Source organism: Poecilia mexicana, unplaced genomic scaffold (assembly GCF_051168715.1).
Source record: "Poecilia mexicana isolate PSO_F unplaced genomic scaffold, ASM5116871v1 scaffold_18, whole genome shotgun sequence".
Taxonomy (NCBI): Eukaryota; Metazoa; Chordata; class Actinopteri; order Cyprinodontiformes; family Poeciliidae; genus Poecilia; species Poecilia mexicana.
The window spans coordinates 9,607,594-9,628,790 of NW_028263387.1; the positions used below are offsets into that span (position 1 = coordinate 9,607,594).

The window sequence follows — 21,197 nt, forward strand, 5'->3', positions numbered from 1 at the left end:
TTTTGTTTTTTATTGATTAATTTTGTGATTGTACAGCACTTTGGTCAGTGGTACTGTTTTAAAGTGCTATATAAATAAACTTGCCTTGCCTTATGTTTTTGATGATGGAATAACATTATAATGTGATGAAAAGTTTAAAAAGTCGACTTTACACAATACTGCCCCTTTAATTGTTTGAACTACAATCTTCAGGGTCCACTTTGAAGTTAAGCAGTGAGTTTCATGTAAAATCAACCTTTTGACCTTTATGTCATGTTATGTTGTTTCCATATTGAAAACAGCCACAGAGTATTTATGGAGAAAGAAAAACATTATGGTGATGGCAGGGAGGCCTTCCAACTTCAAAGACTTGTAATTCATCACCAAAGATAAATAATCAAAATACCATGGAAACGCTCAAGAAGTCAATCAGACATTATAAAAAGGCTTTTTAATAGCTGCTGGTATCATTTTACAAAAAAACGTTTTGGTTGAAGGAAAATATTTAAATCTAGAAAACATGGAAATAATTTGAAACCTGAGTGTAGAACAAAAATTTATATTAATCTTTAAAAAAAATACTTTCAGCATAGAATAAGGGGTAAATATCAATTAACCATTATCAGTAAACATATTTACATGTTTTTATTTAGCATGATGACTCCTTACATGTATGCCAGCTATAACAAAATGTTAAGTTGTTGTTTATGTATGTTTTCGTATTTCCTGTTTGCAAAAACATACATCCAGTGAGTTTGTAATTAAATGGAAGAGATGTAACAACAATATATGGAGGAATCTACAAGTTACCAAATGTGTCCTGGTAAAACAAAAAGTATGGAGCTAAAAATGGTCAAAAATAAAAATACATAAAAATATTTTTATATCTAAGGAATATGTTTTTTTTTCTGGATGCAAATAAAACAAACAGTGCTAATATATCTTTACACAAAGCATAGAAATGGATTTTCTTGTTCAGACAACAACTATAAACATGAGAAGTGCTGCATTTTTAAAGAACTTTAGAAACATTTGAGGATTAGGGATTTTTTTTATGTTGCTATAATAAAAACTCAGTTCAGTTCAATCTGAACCACCAGAAAGCTGACAGGCATTTTGATTTCATTCCTGATCAGATTTCAAAATAAACTGCAGCAGGATTCCACTTTCCTGTAAAGAAAAGGTGTGAGAATGTAACACATGTTTATGTCATCATTTGTAAAAACAATTTTAACCATGAAAACTTTACAGCAAATTTTCAAAGATTGACTATATATATTTTACTCTATATTATAAAGTAGCAGCAAATTTTACCTCTGAATATGAAAGTCAAATACAAAAAAAGAAATATATATATATATATCTATATATCTATATATATAAATATATATATAGATATATACTCATTTAACAAATTACTTATTATAAATTATATGAAATGTCATTGAATATTTACACATTCATCTCAATGCAGAGTTCACATACCTTGTTGTTTTCTTCTCACTGTAGTGACTCTTTTAGCATTCAATGGATTCTAAAATAAAAACCAGAACTCAGTATTTTTAGAGCACAACGATCATCTGCAGGAGATATTATTTGGTTTGAAGATGCAGAAGCTGTGATGAACTGTGTTTAAAGTGCTTTTCAAAGTAGTAAAGCTCGTTAGCTGATACTTGGATTAATTTACTAGTGAAACATTCGTGTGTTTAATTTCAAACCATTTCAACCCAGACAGCTATTAAAACGGCTTCAAGAAATAAAGCTTACCATTGTTAGAGGCTGGCTGGATTGTTTCATAATCGGAAGTATCACCTGCAAAATAATAAAACGGTCAAGGTTAAAATTATAGCATGCATTTAAGCAGATTAATATTCAGTCTATCACAAGCAGGGGCGCGGTATAGGGGGGAAAGTGATGGCAATTCTAGGGGCCCTGACCAACAGGGGGCCCTCCACAATTTAAGTATTTATTTTTTCTTCTTAGAAATTAAAAAATAAAAAAATCAGGACAATAAGAAACAAGAACGACTGTGGCATTTACTATGCTGCTAAGAAAAGTTGTAAAATCAGGTTTTCAAAAAAAAAAAAGAGAGAGAGAGAGAAAGGCAAGAGTGTTAATTTATAACCCAGTTTTTCTCCATGAGAGGTGAGTAGACTGTGTGAGATTATCAACCATTTAGCATAATTAGCGTAGCTACAAACTACTGTTTGCCTCCATGTCACTAGCATTTAATGAATTAAGGAAAAAACTACCAACATATTCATATATTTAACTTGTTCCTTGTACTTTTTACCACTTAACAGCAGGAGAGTCAGACAGCAGCAGCTCTAACCACCGTCCCTCCTGACCCATCCTCTCCTGAGTGAAATTAAAGCTGCAGTATGTCACTTTTATATAAATATTTTTTCACATATTTTTTAAAACTGTCATTATGTTGTGACGGTATGGTATGAGAGGTAATCTGTGAAAAATCTATTTCCTCTGCTTTCTCCCAGTGCAAACAACCAGTCAGTGGCAGGAGAGTTTTAGTGCTGTCAATCACAATCTCATGTGGTGCTGCTCATCCTTCCTCCCCCTTGATTTGTGCCGTGCTGGAACTAGCATAGCACAGAGCTGTGCAGATTCAAACTGTGAATGCTCAGTTTAGTAAGCATAGCTACCAATGATGGCAGATAAACGGTTTCTTGTAATGATAAGTTGTTTCTCCACCATTAGCACATTTAGCAGTGAGTGAATGAAGTTGATTAACAACACTAACACCCTCATCCCGGTTCTGATTGGTTGTTTTGGTCAGAACCGTGCATTACTTTAACCAGTAATTCAGGAAGGAGATGGAGGAGATTGATTGTTTTCACAGATTATCTGTCTCATAACAAACTGCTATGACATGGTGACAAATTTAACAAATATAGAGAAAACATGTTTTTTATTAAAGTTATGTACTGCAGCCTGAATAAAATGCAGCTACATACCATTTTTGAGAAGTCTGGATTGCTTTATGTGTATTTTGCACTTTGCTTTTGACTGTCGCTCATGGTGAGAAATATTTCAGTAATCTAAACTAATAGAAAAAAAAATTAAGCAACCTACTTGCATACTGGATGTGGACTGTTGGATGTTAAATTAATGAGCAGTAAATAGTGTGCTAATTGTCAGTATTGAACCAAAGGAAGCAAGGCAGATGCAAGATTTTAAAACTGTGACACTTTTTATGGGTCAAATAGACTCAAAAACTGTAACAACAGCTGTGCGGGGGGCCCAACCACATTTTTTGTCAGGGGGCCTATGATTCATGGCGCCACCCCTGGTCACAAGTATAACCTAAAAAGAGCTTTATGGTACCCTACAAGTAGTAAAGCTCATTAGCTGAGTACTTGGATTGATTTATTTGTGTGTTTAATTTCAAACCATTTCAACCCAGACAGCTGTTGAAACGGCTTCAAGAAATAAATCTTACTATTGTTAGAGGCTGGCTGGATTGTTTCATACTCAGAAGTATCACCTGCAAAATAATAAAACGGTCAAGGTTAAAAATATAGCATGAATTTAAGACGATTAGTATTCAGTCTGTAACCAGTATAACCTAACAGAAGCTTTACGGTACCCTACAAGTTTATGATAAAGTTATAATATAAAAATTGAGTATTTTCCTATAGTTTAGGTTAAAAAGTTTGAAAAATCCCCAGTGAGTAGCAGGAGAATACACTTTGTAAAAACAACAGAGTTACTAACCATAAAGCAGAGAGCTGTAAACTTGAGTCTCTGCCTGGTTGAGTCCTTGATTTGTGGAGGAGCTCTGACTGCTGACCTCTGACCTAAATTATGGAAAAATTAAACTAAATTAAATTAAATTCACTGCAGGATTGTTGAGAAAAGTAAATATCAGTTTACTGACCTGATGTACCATGAATCTGTGGATGAGGGGAACAAAGTAAACTTGTTGCATTATGGTGAATTTATCCTCAGTTTTGTTAAAACAGCCAAATAAATTAAAATCACTTGATTTTTATGTATCATTTCACATCCCACAACAGTATGAGAAGAAAAAAGTCTCACATTTGGACCGTCTGCAACGCCACAAGAGCAGGAGAATAAAGAGAATAAAGAGAACGACTCCAACAACTGGTCTAACGATCAATATCACAGGGAATGAAGAGCTGACAGGACTGGATACAGTTACTAGAAATAAGAAACATTGAAAATGAGAAAACATCTTTATGCATTGAAGATAAAAACAAATATCATTTGCACTTTATAACAATCATCCAGGATGTGATTAATTCCTGACACAGTAAGATTTTGTTCCCCCAATATATTTGGAGCAAATAAGTATTGTCAGGAACTGGAACAAGCAGTGAGGGAACTACTTTTGTTTTGCTGTATTTGTAATGATTTAGTTTGTGAAGAAAAGATAAGACTTAGTGTTTACCATTCTCTTTAGAAAATTGTTTAAAAAATAAAATCCATCAAATATTTTCCTCCTCCTCACCTCTAACAGACATCCAGCTCCTTGGTGAATCTTTTCCTGAATGTTGACATTTGTAGAAACCTTCATCTGACTTTGACACTGCAGAGATATTCAGCTCCCCTCTGCTGTCATTATGGAGGAGTTTATCATTATGATAGAAAAACACATTGGAGAGAAGTTGTTGTTTTTTATCTCTGCAGCTCAGAGTAACAGGATCTCCCTCAGTCACAGGATGAACAGGACTCAGCAGGATTACATTATTCTTAATGTCTGTACAACAGTGAGATAAAATTACATTTCAGGCATTCGTTTCAAAGATGGTGCTGTATGTCATTGAAGAAAGATTTTACATTTACTTCCGGATGTTAGAAGTAAATGTCTACTTTCTACTCCAAAGTTAACAGAAACACAGCCAGCATGCAGTCATAAAAATCCTGATTTTATTTATGTTATGATTCTTATTTTTCTAAAATATAAATTGTATTTTGATTGGAGTGAAAAAACAAGTATTAGTTGTTAAGCACCTCTTGAACTTATAATGTTTTACAATCATTAGTTACCTATGAAAACAGACTGCACATTACAGGGAAATTATGTAAGAAAAGTCTTATTAATTACAGCCTACCCTGTACAGTGATGTTGACAGCATTGCTGAACTCTCCTGATCCAGACTCACACCAGTAAACTCCACTAACAGACCACTTTCTGTCGATGGTACATGTAGATCCATTCATTTTCCCCCAGTCGGAGCAGTCTGACAAGTAGCCTGTTTCTATAAACCTCTTCACTCTCCACCCAGCAGAGTTTCTCTCACAGCTCAGAGTCACAGATTCAGAGCTGAAGTGTTGAACTCTGTCAGGATTCACTGAGAGAGAAGCTGCTGGACGAGGATCTGGAAAATAAATATAGAAAGACATTTAATCTAGAACAAATTGTAAAACAGTTTCTTCAAGTCATCTATGGCTTTACTTCTAAATATCTGTGTTAAAATTAATCAAACAAACACATTCAGCAGAAACTTTAGAAACTTTAGCATTTAATTGCTGCTTTGCATTTTGAGTTAAGCAATACCCAAAAATAATTACTTAGACAAACTTGTATTTATTTCTTTACATCACTGATAAATTTGCCGACTACACATACATTTCAAACTACTTTTAAAAATAAAGTACATGGCTGAGTAAATATAAATGCATAATTTCTTGCTCACTGAGAGGAGACACACAGATAAACTGACCTGCTGACCAGACAAAACTTGGATCTCTGTATTTTGGTTTTCCTCTTCCTGCTTCACACACATAACCTGCTGTGTTATTGAGTCCATGAATAATGTAGACGTTCTCATCAGTCCCATTGGAGCTGCCAGGCAGCAGCTCATAGCTGTAACTGTAGAGTTTGCTTGATGGATCAGGAACAGCTTTATACCAGAAGAACCTGGTTCCTGCAGGTGGATGTTGAACCTCACAGCTCAGAGTCACTGAGGCTCCAGGACTCAGCCATGATGGAGACACAGAGAGTTTGTCTGTTGGAGAGTCACATTGATTTGTTCAACACTGTTCCTTTTCAAATAGTCAAATGTTAAAAATTTCTATATAACCTAAAGGCTCCAATTTAAAGAAAAATAGTTTGACACACTAGAATACTTTCAGAGTTGTAGCATATTAAAAAGATTTTTACTACATCCTAACTCCATTTAAAAAAAAAAAAAAATTTTTTTTAAATATTTATTTCATTTTCTCGCTTTAGAATGAACTTGGAGAGAAAATTTTATTGTTTTTACTTTTACATCCTATTTTTATTATCTGTTTTTGCATAACTATCAATAGTTATATACCTTTAAACTGAGACAGACTTGAATTAAATCAAACTTCTGGGCTGAACTCAAGACATAAATTAAATTGTAATTTCAGCCATTTGTACCAGTGAGGAAGAACAAGTTTGGAAAAAGGATGAAACCAATCAGTGACTGAAATATCTAAAATATTTACACTGACAGCAATTACTATGTAAACATAGTTTTAGAAAAACATACTCATCACTTACTCATACCAAACACATTAAAAAACTTGTAGTATTCATTTCAAATATATGAAATATTTATGACCAACTTACACACAGTTAATACGACAACATCGCTCCAGGATGTTGAGCCATCGCCACTTGTTCCTCTGCAGCTGTAATATCCACTGTGAGCCTCAGTAACTGAAGCTATGGTAATGTTTTCATTGGATGTTTGACCTTCATTTAACCTGGCTGATCTCCATTCATACATCCACTGAGATCCTTCTCCTCCTGGGATCTCACACCGGAGAACAACTTTCTCACCTTTGTATATCAGAGGCCAGTTTGGTCTCAGGGTCACAGTGGGTTTAATGGGAACTGTTCACATAAATGACAAACATATTAGTTCAACTGAAAGAAATTAAAAGAAAAAAAGTATTTTAATTTATAGCTCTGGCCTAAGGTTTTATGAGGCCCTAAACAGAACTTCATCAGGCAGCTCATCTCCATTTTTGTCCCTCTTCCACCACATCAACACTATTACCAGTGACTGACTTATTTCCTTATTCTAACCATAAACCAACTCACTTTAGAACAAACTCAAACCTTCACAACAAATTAAAATAACATCAAAACAGGCTGTGTTTTGCTTGGCACTCACATTTTTCACCAAATAAATACCTCTTTACCATCCACTTTTTTCACTTACACTTTTAAAAACACTGAGCAAAATAATTTGCCGTAACAATTATTCTCTTCATTTTCTTTAGGTAATTAGCGACTAAAGCAACATTTTCATCTGGTAAAACTATTTTCAGCTGTGGACAGAATTTTTGTAGCTTTCTGTCCATTTTTACAGTTAAGTTGACAGAATGTGATAAAATGGGAGTTAAAACAGCTTGTTAAACACAGAGATGCTTTCCTGTCAGCTCATGGTATCGTGGCTTAGTTATTGGTGTTAATCTCTTAAATGTTTGTTTATATTCTCAGAGTTTCCTGTGTTGTCACCTAGTCTGAAAAACAACTAAAATCTTATCGGTCAAACATTTGACGTCAACCTTCACAAATATTGACAGGAACATATACATTAAAAAAAGACGCGTATGTCTGCAGTACAAGAATAGAAAACAGCCAAATAAGAGCAACAGTTCACCACACAAAAAATAAAAAGATTTCAGATTAAAAAGCCAAAAGATAATAAAATATATTGCTGCTACCGATTCACTGGACCAGTGTATGAAGGTTTTGTGGTGACACTCGTCTCATAATGCCCCCTTAATCTTTTTAGGTTATTAGGTAAAGTTGTTACGAAGCTAGTTAAGGTTTTTCTACGCTTTCTTGTTTCTGTTGTGAACAAATGACTTACTAATACAGCTTTACAGAACTAGAAGCTTTACAATTTGCACCAACAGTTAAAGAGAAGCTACAATTATATTTATTTTACATTCAAAAATGTGTCTCACCTTGGGCGAATCCACTGATGACTGAACTGAACACTGTACAAAAAAAGAAACATTTATGAAAAAGTCAGAACAAAGGATAAGTTATCAAAGACAAACTGGTATGCCATGCACCGGCGCCACCGGGCCCTCTGACACGTCACCAGGCAAGGCGGGAGAAGTGTCAACGATAGAGGCGAGTGGAGCGGGGATCGAACCAACAACCCGGACTGTGGGCCAAATAGGACCCGGAGGGAACCCACGCCTGCACAGGGACTCCACGCAGAAAGACCCTGAGCCAGCTTGTAAAGCAACACCGCTACTAACTGCGCCACTGTACAGCCCCGTTTATCAGTCATGTATTTTTAAAGTTAATAAATTTACTTACAGAACAGCACGTAAAGCCAAGCGTGTCCCATCCTCACATCTCGACCTGCTGAACAACTATAACCAGGAATCCTTCTAGCTGTGAAAAAAAGAAGTTTCGAGTCTTCTTCTTCTTCTTCTTCTTACGTGTTTCCTCTCCATTACTCAGAGTTTTAAAAACTGCAGCAGCTCAGACCGCAGAAGCTACTCAATATATTTATACTTCCTGTCCACTGCCCTCGTAGCGAGATGATGCTACGTGTGAGGTCTGAAAAATAGATGTAACCTATGACAAAGTTCATGGTGCTGTGGTCTGTGTGTAGAGTCATATGGTGACAATTAGAGCAAATGAAGGGCTGTGTGGCCTATGTGGTTTTGGTGGCTTCTATCGGTGTGGTAATGAACGACAAGGAGCTGCTCAAGTTGGCATCAGCTGTTTCTTTAATTCTCCATCTGCATTTCACAGAACGGGCATGGAGGTAAGGTCAGTCTCTGGCATAAAACAAGCTCCTCGTCAGTGATCCTCATGGCTCTGAGGATTACCCATAATACAATAACCACAATAAAATAATTTAAAATTACAGTGATCGTATAGTGGATTTTGTTTTACAATAAAAGGACAACCAGTGAGTCTCCTTTTTAGAGAAAATAAAGTAACTAATTAAAATGTTCTGAAAAATAAAATAAAATGCTGACATTTTATTTACTGGATGCCATTTTTATGTTTTAGTTTATATAACCTTGCATTTTAGAACAGTGCAGAAACATAAATTAACCACATCATTGTATAAAACTGTTAATATAAAACTCAGTGTCATGCTAACCATCTGCTACAGGAGATTTGGTAAAACATACCTGCATTTCACAGAACGGGCATGGAGGTAAGGTCAGTCTCTGGCATAAAACAAGCTCCTGCAAGGAGGAGCCATAATGTTACCACGTGGGAAATTCCCACTGCACTTTCCCACGAACTAAACATTCTCAAACACGACAAAAACGACATAATAACAGAACTAGCGTGACCCAGACCGAACATATTTCAACAATATGCAAAAACGACAACCACAACCGCACTTCACAAAATGCATTAATAATATTTCTTTAACACATGACAGAGACACGTTACCTCGTCAGTGATCCTCATGGCTCTGAGGATTACCCATAATACCTCGCTCTTTCTAGGGTGAATGCAATACAACTTTTTACCAGCAGATGGTGCATTTTAGCAGGATTTAACCTCAACCATTTTAACTATGTTACAGCTGCACTACTTTGAATTTGATGCGTGGTTTTTTAGGCATAGCATCCGACTTTATTGAAGTCAATATTTTTAAGTTATGAACAATTTACAGGGTCACACTGGAGAAAGAATAAGGGAGAAGATTAAAGAGATACGACATCTTTGACAGAAACCAGTTAGATTACATCAAATCTGACAATCCTGCTACCTTTCTGTGTGACTTCCGCCTTGAAAGCTTTGAGTTAAGCGCGATCGAGCAAAGTAACGTTTAGACTTGACGCTTACGTTGGTTCCCGTTCCTCCGTTTTCTCTGAAAGTAAGTCTTTATCATGTAAATATCTCTAAATTATCCAGTCTGAGTGAAAGGCAGCGCGCGCGATCCGCGCAGAGATGCGCGACCACGATCCGCGACAGAGCGCGAGACCAAGGCGCAGGAACGGCGTATCTGGCGCCTGCCCTCTCGCGCCCTGTTCATTGCGGCTACTATAAACCTATATGAGCTTCATATGAGACATCTACGTCACATTAATGCGTTAAAACCACATGTTGAATGTGACGTGAATGTTTCTCCTCTGAACAGTGTTAGTGAAATAAAAACATTCCTCTGCAGTAACAGCGGTGTTGCATTGTGGGAGCTGTCCAGTGCTGAAACTGACAGCAGGACCTCACATTGGTGTTGGTGTTTTCTTTTTTACAAACAAATAAAACACAAAATATACATTAAAATGTGACACATTTATTAAATGTAATATGTTTGTAAAAAAAAAAAGAGTAATGAATAAAGACAGCTCAGCTGTTTCTAATGCTTAATCTAAGAAGTAATACCGTTTATTTTTTCACCTATTAACAGCCAATTATTCCCATCTTTTGTCTTCAGCCTTGTAGAAATAGGAAACAACAAACATTACATGAACAGAACAAAGAAAAGTTATTAAAAAATCCACAGTTCTTAGACTCCAGTATAATACAAATCTATGTTTATTTCCAAAAGACAGAATTTAATATTGTCTTATAGCATTACTTTTCCTTAGTAGAGCTAAATATCTTTTAAATGTGTAATAGAGAACATAAATGATCATCCAGTAATTCCACGTTATAAGAATACGGTATATATCAAATATGATTTGAAAAGCCTTGAAATTGGGTGCCTGTCTCTTTAAAACTGCTCTTTGTGAAACTCTGCCATTACATCAGCGCTTCTTAAGTTGTTGTTTATGTATGATTTCGTATTTCACGTTGCAAAAACATACATCCAGTGAGTTTGTAATTAAATGGAAGAGATGTAACAACAATATATGGAGAAATCTATAAGTTACCAAATATGTCCTGGTAAAACAAAAACTATGGAGCTAAAAATGGTCAAAAATAAAAATACATAAAAATAATTTTATATCCAAATATGTTTTTTTTTTCTTGATTCAAATAAAATAACCAGTGCTAATATATCTTTACACAAAGCATAGAAATGGATTTTCCTGTTCAGAGAACAACTATAATCATGAGAAGTGCTGCATTTTTAAAGAACGTTAGAAACATTTGAGGATTAGGGATTTTTTTTATGTTGCCATTATAAAAACTCAGTTCAGTTCAATCTGAACCACCAGAAAGCTGACAGGCATTTTTGAAATCATTCCTGATCAGATTTCAGAATAAACTGCAGCAGGATTCCACTTTCCTGTAAAGAAAAGGTGTGAGAATGTAACACATTTTGTCATCATTTGTAAAAACAATTTTAACCATGAAAACTTTACAGCAAATTTTCAAAGATTGACAATGTTTTTATATTTTACTCTATATTATAAAGTAGCAGCAAATTTTACCTCTGAATATGAAAGTCAAATACAAAAAAATATGTATATATTTAAATACATATAGTCATTTAACGAATTACTTATTATAAATTCTATGAAATGACATTGAATATTTACAAACTCATCTCAATGCAGAGTTCACATACCTTGTTGTTTTCTTCTCACTGTAGTGACTCTTTTAGCTTTCAATGGATTCTAAAATAAAAACCAGATCTCAGTATTTTTAGAGCACAACGATCATCTGCAGGAGATATTATTTGGTTTGAAGATGCAGAAGCTGTGATGAACTGAAATCAGCCGAGTAGTTCTACGTTATGTTGAAAACAAATCACCATAATTTCTCATACAATCAACAACAAGCAACATTTATCCACAGACAAAACAAACTATTCATGCAGATGAAAGTCTGTTATCTAGAACTCTCAAAGTCCTCAGCTGGTTTTCGGATCTGACAGATTCTGATGGTTTCTACTTGTAGCATGTAGATGCTAAAAGGGAAAATGATTGTCTGAACAGCATGTTGAGTTTTAATAGCATGTAGTAGAGCTGGTATGAGGTCACATTTCAGAGAAAACATTAACTGGAGCCGCAGCTGAAATCACCTACCTTTGTTTTCTGTTGTTCAAATTTGTGTAAATGTGATCGTCCTCTGGGTTAACAGGCCTCCCTGTCAATCATCAGAAATAAAAAACAAGAATATTTAAGGTGAAGAAGGCATAAAATTAATAAAATAAAATGTACAGATCGATATAATCTGTATAACAAATGTTTTCCTTAAGAGAACAGGAGGAAGCAAAAACAACAAAGTTCCCAAAGCAGATTAATTCTGCAGGAAAAAAAATGTGTCTGAGTCGAAGCGAGCAAAGCATCAACTATTATGTTTAGTACAGTAGGACCAACACTGAAAAACATTCTTAAACTAGAGTGTTGGTTACATTTTACTGGTTGGTCAAATGTAACCAGCCTATAACCAGGTCTGGTACAGATACTGGTCTAAAATAACAACAAGACATGGAGAAGGAAACCTAAACCCAGGTATAGGTGGATGAATATTATTTTATTATTATCTTGCATATCTAAAGTCTAAATATATGAATTTCTTTGTGTTTAATGTGCTTTTCAACGTAGTGAAGCTCATTAGCTGAGTACGTGGATTTATTTATTTGTGTGTTTAATTTCAAACCATTTCAACCCAGACAGCTGTTGAAACGGCTTCAAGAAATAAATCTTACTATTGTTAGAGGCTGGCTGGATTGTTTCATACTCAGAAGTATCACCTGCAAAATAATAAAACGGTCAAGGTTAAAATTATAGCATGAATTTATGACGATTAATATTCAGTCTGTAACCAGTATAACCTAACAGAAGCTTCATGTAACCCTACAAGTTTATGATACTGTTGTAATTTGAAAATTGAGTATTTTCCTATAGTTCAGGTTAAAAGTTTGAAAAATCCCCAGTGAGTAGCAGGAGAATACACTTTGTAAAAACAACAGAGTTACTAACCATGAAGCAGAGAGCTGTAAACTTGACTCTCTGCCTGGTTGAGTCCTTGATTTGTGGAGGAGCTCTGACTGCTGACCTCTGACCTAAATTATGGAAAAATTTAACTAAATTAAATTCACTGAAGGATTGTTGAGAAAAGTAAATATCAGTTTACTGACCTGATGCAGCATGAATCTGTGGATGAGGGGAACAAAGTAAACTTGTTGCATTATGGTGAATTTATCCTCAGTTTTGTTAAAACAGCCAAATAAATTAAAATCATTTGATTTTTATGTATCACTTCACATCCCACAACAGTATGAGAAGAAAAAAGTCTCACATTTGGACCGACTGCAACGCCACCATGACAGCAGGAGAATGATGAGAAGAAAGAGAATAAAGAGAACGATTCCAGCAATTTGTCCAATGATCAACATCACACGAAATGAAGAGCTGACAGGACTGGTTACAGTTACTGGAAATAAGAAACATTAAAAAGGAATGGAGATGGAAAAACATCTGCATCACTCCCTCAAAAAGATCCAAAATTTTCTCCCCAAACAACTAAATGGATTCACCAAATAAGACACATGAAGTCTTTAAAATCCTCCTCACCTCTAACAGACATCCAGCTCCTTGGTGAATCTTTTCCTGAATGTTGACATTTGTAGAAACCTTCATCTGACTTTGACACTGCAAAGATATTCAGCTCCCCTCTGCTGTTACTATGGAGGAGTTTATCATTATGATAGAAAAACACATTGGAGAGAAGTTGTTGTTTTTTATCTCTGCAGCTCAGAGTAACAGGATCTCCCTCAGTCACAGGATGAACAGGACTCAGCAGGAGAGGAGCAGAATCATCATCTGTAAAACAGATAAAATTACATTTCAGGCATTAGTTTCAAAGTTGGAGCTGTATGTCATAGAAGAAAAGATTTTACATTTACATAAATCAGAACATATTTTGATTTTGGACAAATTATATGTAGTGGATGTTTAAAAAGTGACTTATAAATAATCACTTACACACAAATGATTTTGTGCATTTAAAACAACTGAATTTGACCATCATGAAGTAAAACACAGAACCTCCATTTTTAGAAAGAATCCATATGTTGGAAGAAAATGTTTACATGCAATAATCAAAATCATCATTTGATTTTATGTTATGATTCTTACTTTTCTAAAAGTTAAATTGTATTTTTGCTGGCGTGAAAAATTAGTAATTCATAAATATTGTGTTTTACAATGATGAAGATATAAGAAACATTCTGCATTGTAAATATATATGTATATATATATGAAATCTATAGTATAGATAGAAATCTGAAAGAAAAAGGTTATAAATCACAACCTACCAGGTACAGTGATGTTCACAGCATTGCTGAACTCTCCTGATACAGACTCACACCAGTAAACTCCACTATGAGGCTGGTTCATCTTGATGGTGCATGTAGATCCAGTCATTCTCCCCCATCTGTAGCAGTCTAACACTGAATCTGTTTCTGTAAACCTCTTCACTCTCCACCCAGCAGAGTTTCCCTCACAGTTCAGAGTCACAGATTCAGATCTGAAGTGTTGAACTCTGTAAGGATTCACTGAGAGAGAAGCTGCTGGACGAGGATCTGGAAAATAAATATACATTTAATCTAGAATAAAGCTGAAACAAGATCATCCAAATCATCTGACTTTATTTATTGTCTTTAGTGTCAAATATCAATATTATAATGGCAATAAATCAAACAAAATATCTTCGACAAAAACTTGTTTCAAGTAAGAAAAAAACTGCAGTATTCATAAGTGATCCACGATTTTTCAAATCCTTCAACTTTTACTTTTCACGTTTTCATTTTGTTATGTTTCATTTCTGCTTTGCATTTTTAATGAAACAATATCTGGAAATATAAACCAAAGTAAATTTTGAAATGTTTTCTTTACATTGATAATGAATCCTGTAATGGTGTCATGTGGCCGGTGTGTTTGTTTTGAGACCATCCATGTCATGTCCCTCATCTCCCTCATTCCCTGCAGCTGTGTCGCTCCCTGATTGCTTCCCTTCTTAAGCTTCCCTCATTACCCACACACTGCCAGATTATTGAACGCTTTCAGCAAGTAGTTTCTAGTTCTCCCTTCACGCCCTCTGTGTTACTGCCTCGCTCTTGTTCTCTGGATTTGCCCCTTTTGCCTTGCCCTTGTCGGACTGCTGTTTTGCCTATCCGGATCTAGCCTGTTACTTTGACGCCGCTCACGCCCACTCCCTCGGACTCTGCTCTCTTCCCCTTTGTATATGACCTCGGCCCGGCTGACCAAGAACTTGGATCTGGACTTATTACCTCTGATTCTATGTTGTGAGTACGCTGCCCTGCATCAGCACTTCTCCCCCCGGCCCCATGCACAATCTCCTAGCCTGTACAGCTGTCTATCCAGTGTGCCGCTCTTAGCTATCTCTAATAAAGATCCAAAGTTTTCTGCTCACTCCTCTCTCGTGGCTGATTTCGGGTCCTCCTAGTGTGCTTTTACAGAATCCAACAACTTTAAATTACTGTTAAGGATAAAGTTCTTGGATCAGAAGAAATAATGTAAAAACATCATGTTTTACTCACTAAGTGGAGACACAGATAAACTGACCTGCTGACCAGACAAAAGTTGGATTTCTGTTAGTTGGTTTTCTACTTCCTGCTTCACACACATAACCTGCTGTGTTATTGAGTCCATGAACAATGTAGACGTTCTCATCAGTCCCATTGGAGCTGCCAGGCAGCAGCTCATAGTTGTAGAAGATGTTTAATGGTTTAGGAACAGCTTTATACCAGAAGAACCTGGTTCCTGCAGGTGGATGTTGAACCTCACAGCTCAGAGTCACTGAGGCTCCAGGACTCAGCCATGATGGAGACACAGAGAGTTCATCTGTTGGAGAGAGTTTTTCTATGTCAATAAAAGGCTTCAGTTTAAAGAAAAATATCTCTTATCTAATAACTCAGTGTAATTAGAGAACTCAGATTATTTCCAGACAGTTGGTAAAACATTTTATTCCTCTTGCGTTTCTGCATTTTATGAAGGAATTCATGCAGTTCTAACTTTGAAATATTTCATTTTCTCAAACTTTCAGAAATGACTCGAGAAAATGTGTTTTTATTTATGTTAGCTATTGTTGTATAACTCTGAAATATACCTTTAACTAAAGGTTTGTACCTTTAAAATTAAGAAAGCTCTGGGAGGAAACAGACATTTGTGCTCAACCTATAACACATATTTGAATTAAAAATATCAGTCGTTTCGTATCTGTAAGGAAGAAGTGGGTTGGTAATCCAAAGAATCAGACCAACTAGTTTAAATTGATAATGAAAAAACCTCAATCTTTTAACTAATTATCACTTATTTGCATCAAATGCATTAAAAATGTGCAATAATGTTTTTATATGAAAGATTTATGACCAACTTACACACAGTTAATACGACAGCATCGCTCCAGGCTGTTGAGTCACTCCCATTAGTTCCTCTGCAGCTGTATTCTCCACTATGAAGCTCATTAACTGGAAGTATGTTAATGTATTTATTGGATGTTTGAGGTTTATTTAACCTGGTTGGTCTCCATTCATACGTCCACTTTGTTCCTTCTCCTCCTCGGATCCGACACTGGAGATAAATATGCTCACCTTTGTATATCAGAGGCCCGTTTGGATTCAGGACCACATTGGCTTGAATGGGACCTGTTGACATAAACAACATGAATGTATTAGTTTAAAAGAAACATTAAATCAACAAAAACAATTTTGTCTTGTTGAACTACAGTTGAATGATGACTAAAATAGAGCTCTGTGTCTTTTTACACTTAGATCCTCCACCAACCAAAGCAACTAAACTCCATTTAGTTGAGTTTTGCTTGGCATCACATTTGTTACATTATGCATTAAATAAATAAATATCCTTGAGCATATTCTGTTAAAAACTGTACATTATGACTGTAGACAATGATGTCTAAGATTTTAAAATGTCCTGCTACGTTATTTTATGTTCTATTTCCTTATTTTATAATGTATTTAGTGGTTTTAAGTGTGAATGTAATATGACGGTTATGATGTTTAGATTTTACAGCAGCCAGCGTCTGAACCCAAGACAAGTTTTTTGGGGACTACAAATTTATCTCATCTTTACATATTATTACATTTATAACATTGCTTTTTTTAAAGTTCCACACAGAAACATCAGATAATACTGCATGAAATAATCTGCTGGAATAATTCTTCATTTTCTTCAGGCATGTGGAGCATAAATCAGTTTTTAATTCTGGTAAATCTTTTTTTCAGCTCTTCACAGACCCATTAAGTTTTCTGTAAATTTCTATTTTTACATTGAAGTGAAAAGTGAATAAATGTAAAAATGTGATGAAAGTTTTCAATCAATACGACAGACCTCGTCTACTTTTAAGGGAAGGATTAAAACAAAGTTGATCAAACTTATAATTAGACTTATTAGATTATTCTGAACTATATCTGTAATTAGGAGCTAATGATTCTGACCGTCTATACTCTGCTACTGTCTCACTATTCTCAGTTACTCATTATCTACAGTTATTGCTGCCATTAACTTCATGTTCTCCCTCCACTTTTATGAATTATGTGTAGCTTTCTCAACATGTTCTAATAAATGACCATGATTAATAAACAGGAGGTTATTTATCTATTATTCAGCAGCAAATCAATAAAGTACTATTTTGACAAAAAGACAGTTATGTCAACATATTTTCCCACAGGCGTCCTCTGATATCGTTTACCTCTTTTTCAAATGCACAAGCATTAATAAATATTCTGTTAAAATCAATGCAGCAAATTATAACAGAGGCCCAAAAGAGACACTGAAGGAAAAAAAAAAGAAGAAAAATGTTCTCATGTGCACCAGACACCTGATGGCATCTTGTGTGGAACCAGATATCGTCCTGTTCATGTCACATATTATCTGATGCACACAAGAAATTTAAATTTTTTTTTTCACTTCAATGTCCCTCCAGGGGCTCCATACATTCTCAACTAGAGATTGTTAAATATTATGTTTTCAGTTGGTTTAAAGAGGGTTAAGGATGCCATTCACAAAAATAATGAATCTGGTTAATTTAGCAAACTGTGACTTTTATGTTGGAATATTATGTACCATACATAATGTGGTGCATTATGTTGTTTCTTTTTGTCTTCTATTTGAAAAATCGCACATCTCAGAAACATGCAGCAGTGTTTGAGGTTAGACGTCTCATCACTCCTACAGTTACATAAACCTTTCATTCATCACATCATCTAAAACTCTACAAATTATAACAAAATCTCAATTTATATAAAAATACTAAAGCTGCATCCACAGCTAAGATCCATTGTGTTATTCTAGTCACTCCTGTCTAGCTTTGTCACTACAGTAGATCAGACTAAATGGGAATGCATTTGTTTCATGTTAATCATATTTTCACATTTATTAATGTGAAAATGCAAACCTCAGGATTGAAGCTGGACCCACACTGTCATTACAGACCAACTCAACCAATCAACTGAAAACATCAACATATTCAATTCCTGTCCAGCAGATTTTTAGGTTGAGAAGAGATTAAAAGCTGATAGGAGTTTGAAAACTCTTAATCTTAATCAATATAGACATGTTGAAAACACAATGATGTTTTTTTATTTATTAAAATGTGGTTGTGCTATTATAGGCAGAGGTGTTAACCTGACAAACGTTTGCTAATATCCTCAGCAGACAGTTTCCTGTTTTCTCATCCAGTCTGCAAACCAACAGAAACCTTGTCAAGAATGAGAGGTTGGCTAAACTTTCAGGCTAATATCGAGCAGCTTTTGCTCTCGTCTTATTAGTTTGGAGTTTTATTCCCAAATAAACCTGGAAATAAAACTCCAGGTTGGTTGGTGTGAAACAAGCAACACAAACATGTAGCAGCTGAGAGGTGTGAAAGGGTTAAAAGGTCAGCAGCTAACGCCAGTACAGTGGACGATCTTTGGTCCTGTCGGCTTGTTTCGTCTCCAGATCTTTGGAGAACTTTGGTGTTACTCTCAGTCAGAAAACCCAACATTTGTTCTTACTGATAAATGATGAAGATAAAAGAAAATGAAATATATTGTAGCTTCTGATTCACTCTAGCAACATTTTAAGGTTTCCTAACAACACTGGTCTCGTCATAGTGGCTCTTTCATCCGAGCTTTGTGGGTTAACGGGTGAAATTGCTGTCTTGCGCTCTTTCTACATAAACAGCTTCTTGTTTCTGCTATTAACAGAAGGAGAAGTTTTAAATTTCCACCAACAGTTCGAGAGATACTAGTACAAATAAACACAGGGTGGCCCACGAAAAAGTAGCCCTCGTTACTCTAGTATTACTGGCAGCCTTCCGTAAAGAAAGAAAGAACTTGAAATGCCAAAATCTTTACAGAAATTGCTGGAAATGATCACCTTGTGCGTCAATGCAATTTTGGGCACGCCTTAACATATTGTCATACACATGACGCAACTCTGGGGCCCAATGCTCTGAATTGGATTACGAATATTGTCTTTCAACTGCTGTAAAGTTCTCGGGTTATTAGCGTACACCTTTCCCTTCAAACTGCCCCACAGATAAAAGTCACAAGTTGTTAAGTCCGGCGCTCCACTCTGGCAGGAAGGAGTCCTGGGCCACCTAATACAGGGTGTTAGACACGAAAAATCAAGACGATATAATCAGGAAATGTATCTCACCTTTGGCGTATCCACTGATGACTGAACTGAACACTAAATAAAACAAACATTTATGAAAAAGTTAGAAAAATGGATCAATCAGGAAGAAAGACAATCACAATAACAGAGAAAAACTGGCATTAAAAACATTTCTGAAATAATTTAATATAACAATATAGCTGATACTTGAATTATCTCTTTATTTAGAGACAAGCAGCCATTTTAAGAAAACATTAGTTTAACTAATCTATTTTTTTAAGATGATATATTTACTTACAGAACAGCAAGTGAAGCCAAGCGTGTCCCATCCTCACATCTCAACCTGCTGAACAACTGTAACCAGGAAATCTTCTATCTTGTGGAGAAAAAGAGAAGTTCCCAGAATACTTCTTCTTTATAGCTGCTTACGTGTTTCCTTCCCATTACTGGAGTTTTAAAAACTGCAGTTGCTTTGATTGCAGGTTTACTCAATATATTTATACTAGGGGAGTCTTTAACTACAACAGCTTTTAGGATGCTTTCAGAATCATGGTGATAATTTTCTGAGTACAGGAAAAGTCAAAAGGTGCACTGTTCTCAATTTGATGGGTTTGTTGAATGAATTTATGGATTTCAAAGCTGTGCACCATTGCTCAATCACATACTTTGAATTTGAACTAAACTTGTTTTTCGGCTGCAAAAAAATAAAGTTGCACAAATACCTTGTGCAAACTACTTCCTTTATTCCCAGGTGAAAAAAAGTATACTTAAGTATATTTCAAACATACTTACATTTGTGAAAGTACACTTTAAGTATACTAAGTATTAAGTGTACTACCTATAAATATATCTAAAGTATACTAAAAGTATGCTTGTACCAATTTCGAAAATATAACTTTAAACACACTTAAACATAACTGTACCAAAATACACTTTTAAAATAATAAAATATACTTTAAGTGAACAAAATATATATTTGCCCAAGTGTAAATATACACTTGCTCATGTATATTTAAGATATATTTTGTGTATATTTTAAAATATATGCTCAAAATAGAATTTTTTTACATCTCAGTGTAAATTTTAGGCTTATAAAGTATGCCTTTTTTTTACTTTCTTTATTTAAACGGGTGAACCCCGTTGACATCCAGATCTCATTTTCAAGAGGGACCTGGACAGAAGTCTGCAACACGCAGCAACCTGATTACAAAATAAAACTAATTAATACATATGCAGAAGTATGTCTTTTAGGCACCTTTAAAGTACTTTTCATGTAATTTTTAGGCACCTAAAAAGTATGTCTTTTTAGGTGCCTTAATAATCTTTTACTATTTTTGTTAAAATTGCATACAATAAAAAAAGGATAATCATGATGTAATTTTAAGAAAGTACCCAATCCATTTTCAGATGTGTGATGTAAAACCTTAAAATCAAGGGCATTAGCTCCAGTTCATATTCTAGACCAGACGGTGGCGGTATTGCACCCTTTTGCTTTGTTTTTAAAAACGCCATAAAGAGAAAAAAAAACTTGAACGCAGGGAAGATAACAGACGCTGTTCAAATTCGCCATTTTTACTCGCATAATATCGCCTTAAAAGTAGAGAGGGCCTTGACAACAGTTACTAATTTTGGTAAATTCAAGCTGGTGACGTCCTAATCCGAGTTAGACGACAACACAACGGGACAATAACCGATGGAAATGAAATGCGTGTCACAAAAGGAGCCCG

At 35.2% G+C, this 21,197-nt stretch overlaps 2 protein-coding genes across 2 annotated transcripts; both read right to left on the reverse strand.

Annotated features, from left to right (window-relative positions):
- Positions 1-411: 411 nt before the first annotated feature.
- Positions 412-8,246, reverse strand: LOC106911931 (Fc receptor-like protein 5). The gene is made up of 12 exons (XM_088016024.1): positions 8,045-8,246; positions 7,912-7,944; positions 6,560-6,826; positions 5,685-5,969; positions 5,073-5,339; positions 4,469-4,717; positions 3,875-4,158; positions 3,712-3,794; positions 3,437-3,481; positions 1,747-1,791; positions 1,465-1,513; positions 412-1,149 (listed from the first exon to the last, which is right to left on the reverse strand). Exons 1-7 carry the CDS (start codon positions 8,244-8,246, stop codon positions 3,998-4,000), a joined length of 1,464 nt encoding a protein of 487 aa, XP_087872150.1. The 3' UTR covers positions 412-1,149; positions 1,465-1,513; positions 1,747-1,791; positions 3,437-3,481; positions 3,712-3,794; positions 3,875-3,997.
- A 1,963-nt stretch (positions 8,247-10,209) lies between these two features.
- Positions 10,210-19,950, reverse strand: LOC106911209 (Fc receptor-like protein 5). Its single transcript, XM_088015425.1, has 13 exons — positions 19,769-19,950; positions 19,513-19,545; positions 16,233-16,499; positions 15,418-15,696; positions 14,148-14,414; positions 13,405-13,653; positions 13,130-13,264; positions 12,969-12,984; positions 12,811-12,893; positions 12,537-12,581; positions 11,911-11,971; positions 11,451-11,499; positions 10,210-11,168 (listed from the first exon to the last, which is right to left on the reverse strand). The coding sequence occupies exons 1-12, from the start codon at positions 19,797-19,799 to the stop codon at positions 11,490-11,492; spliced, it is 1,476 nt and encodes a 491-aa protein (XP_087871551.1). The 5' UTR covers positions 19,800-19,950; the 3' UTR covers positions 10,210-11,168; positions 11,451-11,489.
- Between the last annotated feature and the right edge of the window lie 1,247 nt (positions 19,951-21,197).

Coding starts and splice junctions, on each gene's coding strand:
- LOC106911931 (XM_088016024.1), bottom strand. CDS start 8,246: ATGACTGATAAACGGGGCTGTACAGTGGCGCAGTTAGTAGCGGTGTTG. Junction 5,970..6,559: donor TGTTGTCGTATTAACTGTGT/GTAAGTTGGTCA, acceptor ACTCTCCAACAG/ACAAACTCTCTGTGTCTCCA. Junction 5,340..5,684: donor AAGTTTTGTCTGGTCAGCAG/GTCAGTTTATCT, acceptor TTTATTTTCCAG/ATCCTCGTCCAGCAGCTTCT.
- LOC106911209 (XM_088015425.1), bottom strand. CDS start 19,799: ATGGGACACGCTTGGCTTCACTTGCTGTTCT. Junction 13,654..14,147: donor TGTGAACATCACTGTACCTG/GTAGGTTGTGAT, acceptor TCTGTTTTACAG/ATGATGATTCTGCTCCTCTC. Junction 12,582..12,810: donor TTACAGCTCTCTGCTTCATG/GTTAGTAACTCT, acceptor ATTATTTTGCAG/GTGATACTTCTGAGTATGAA.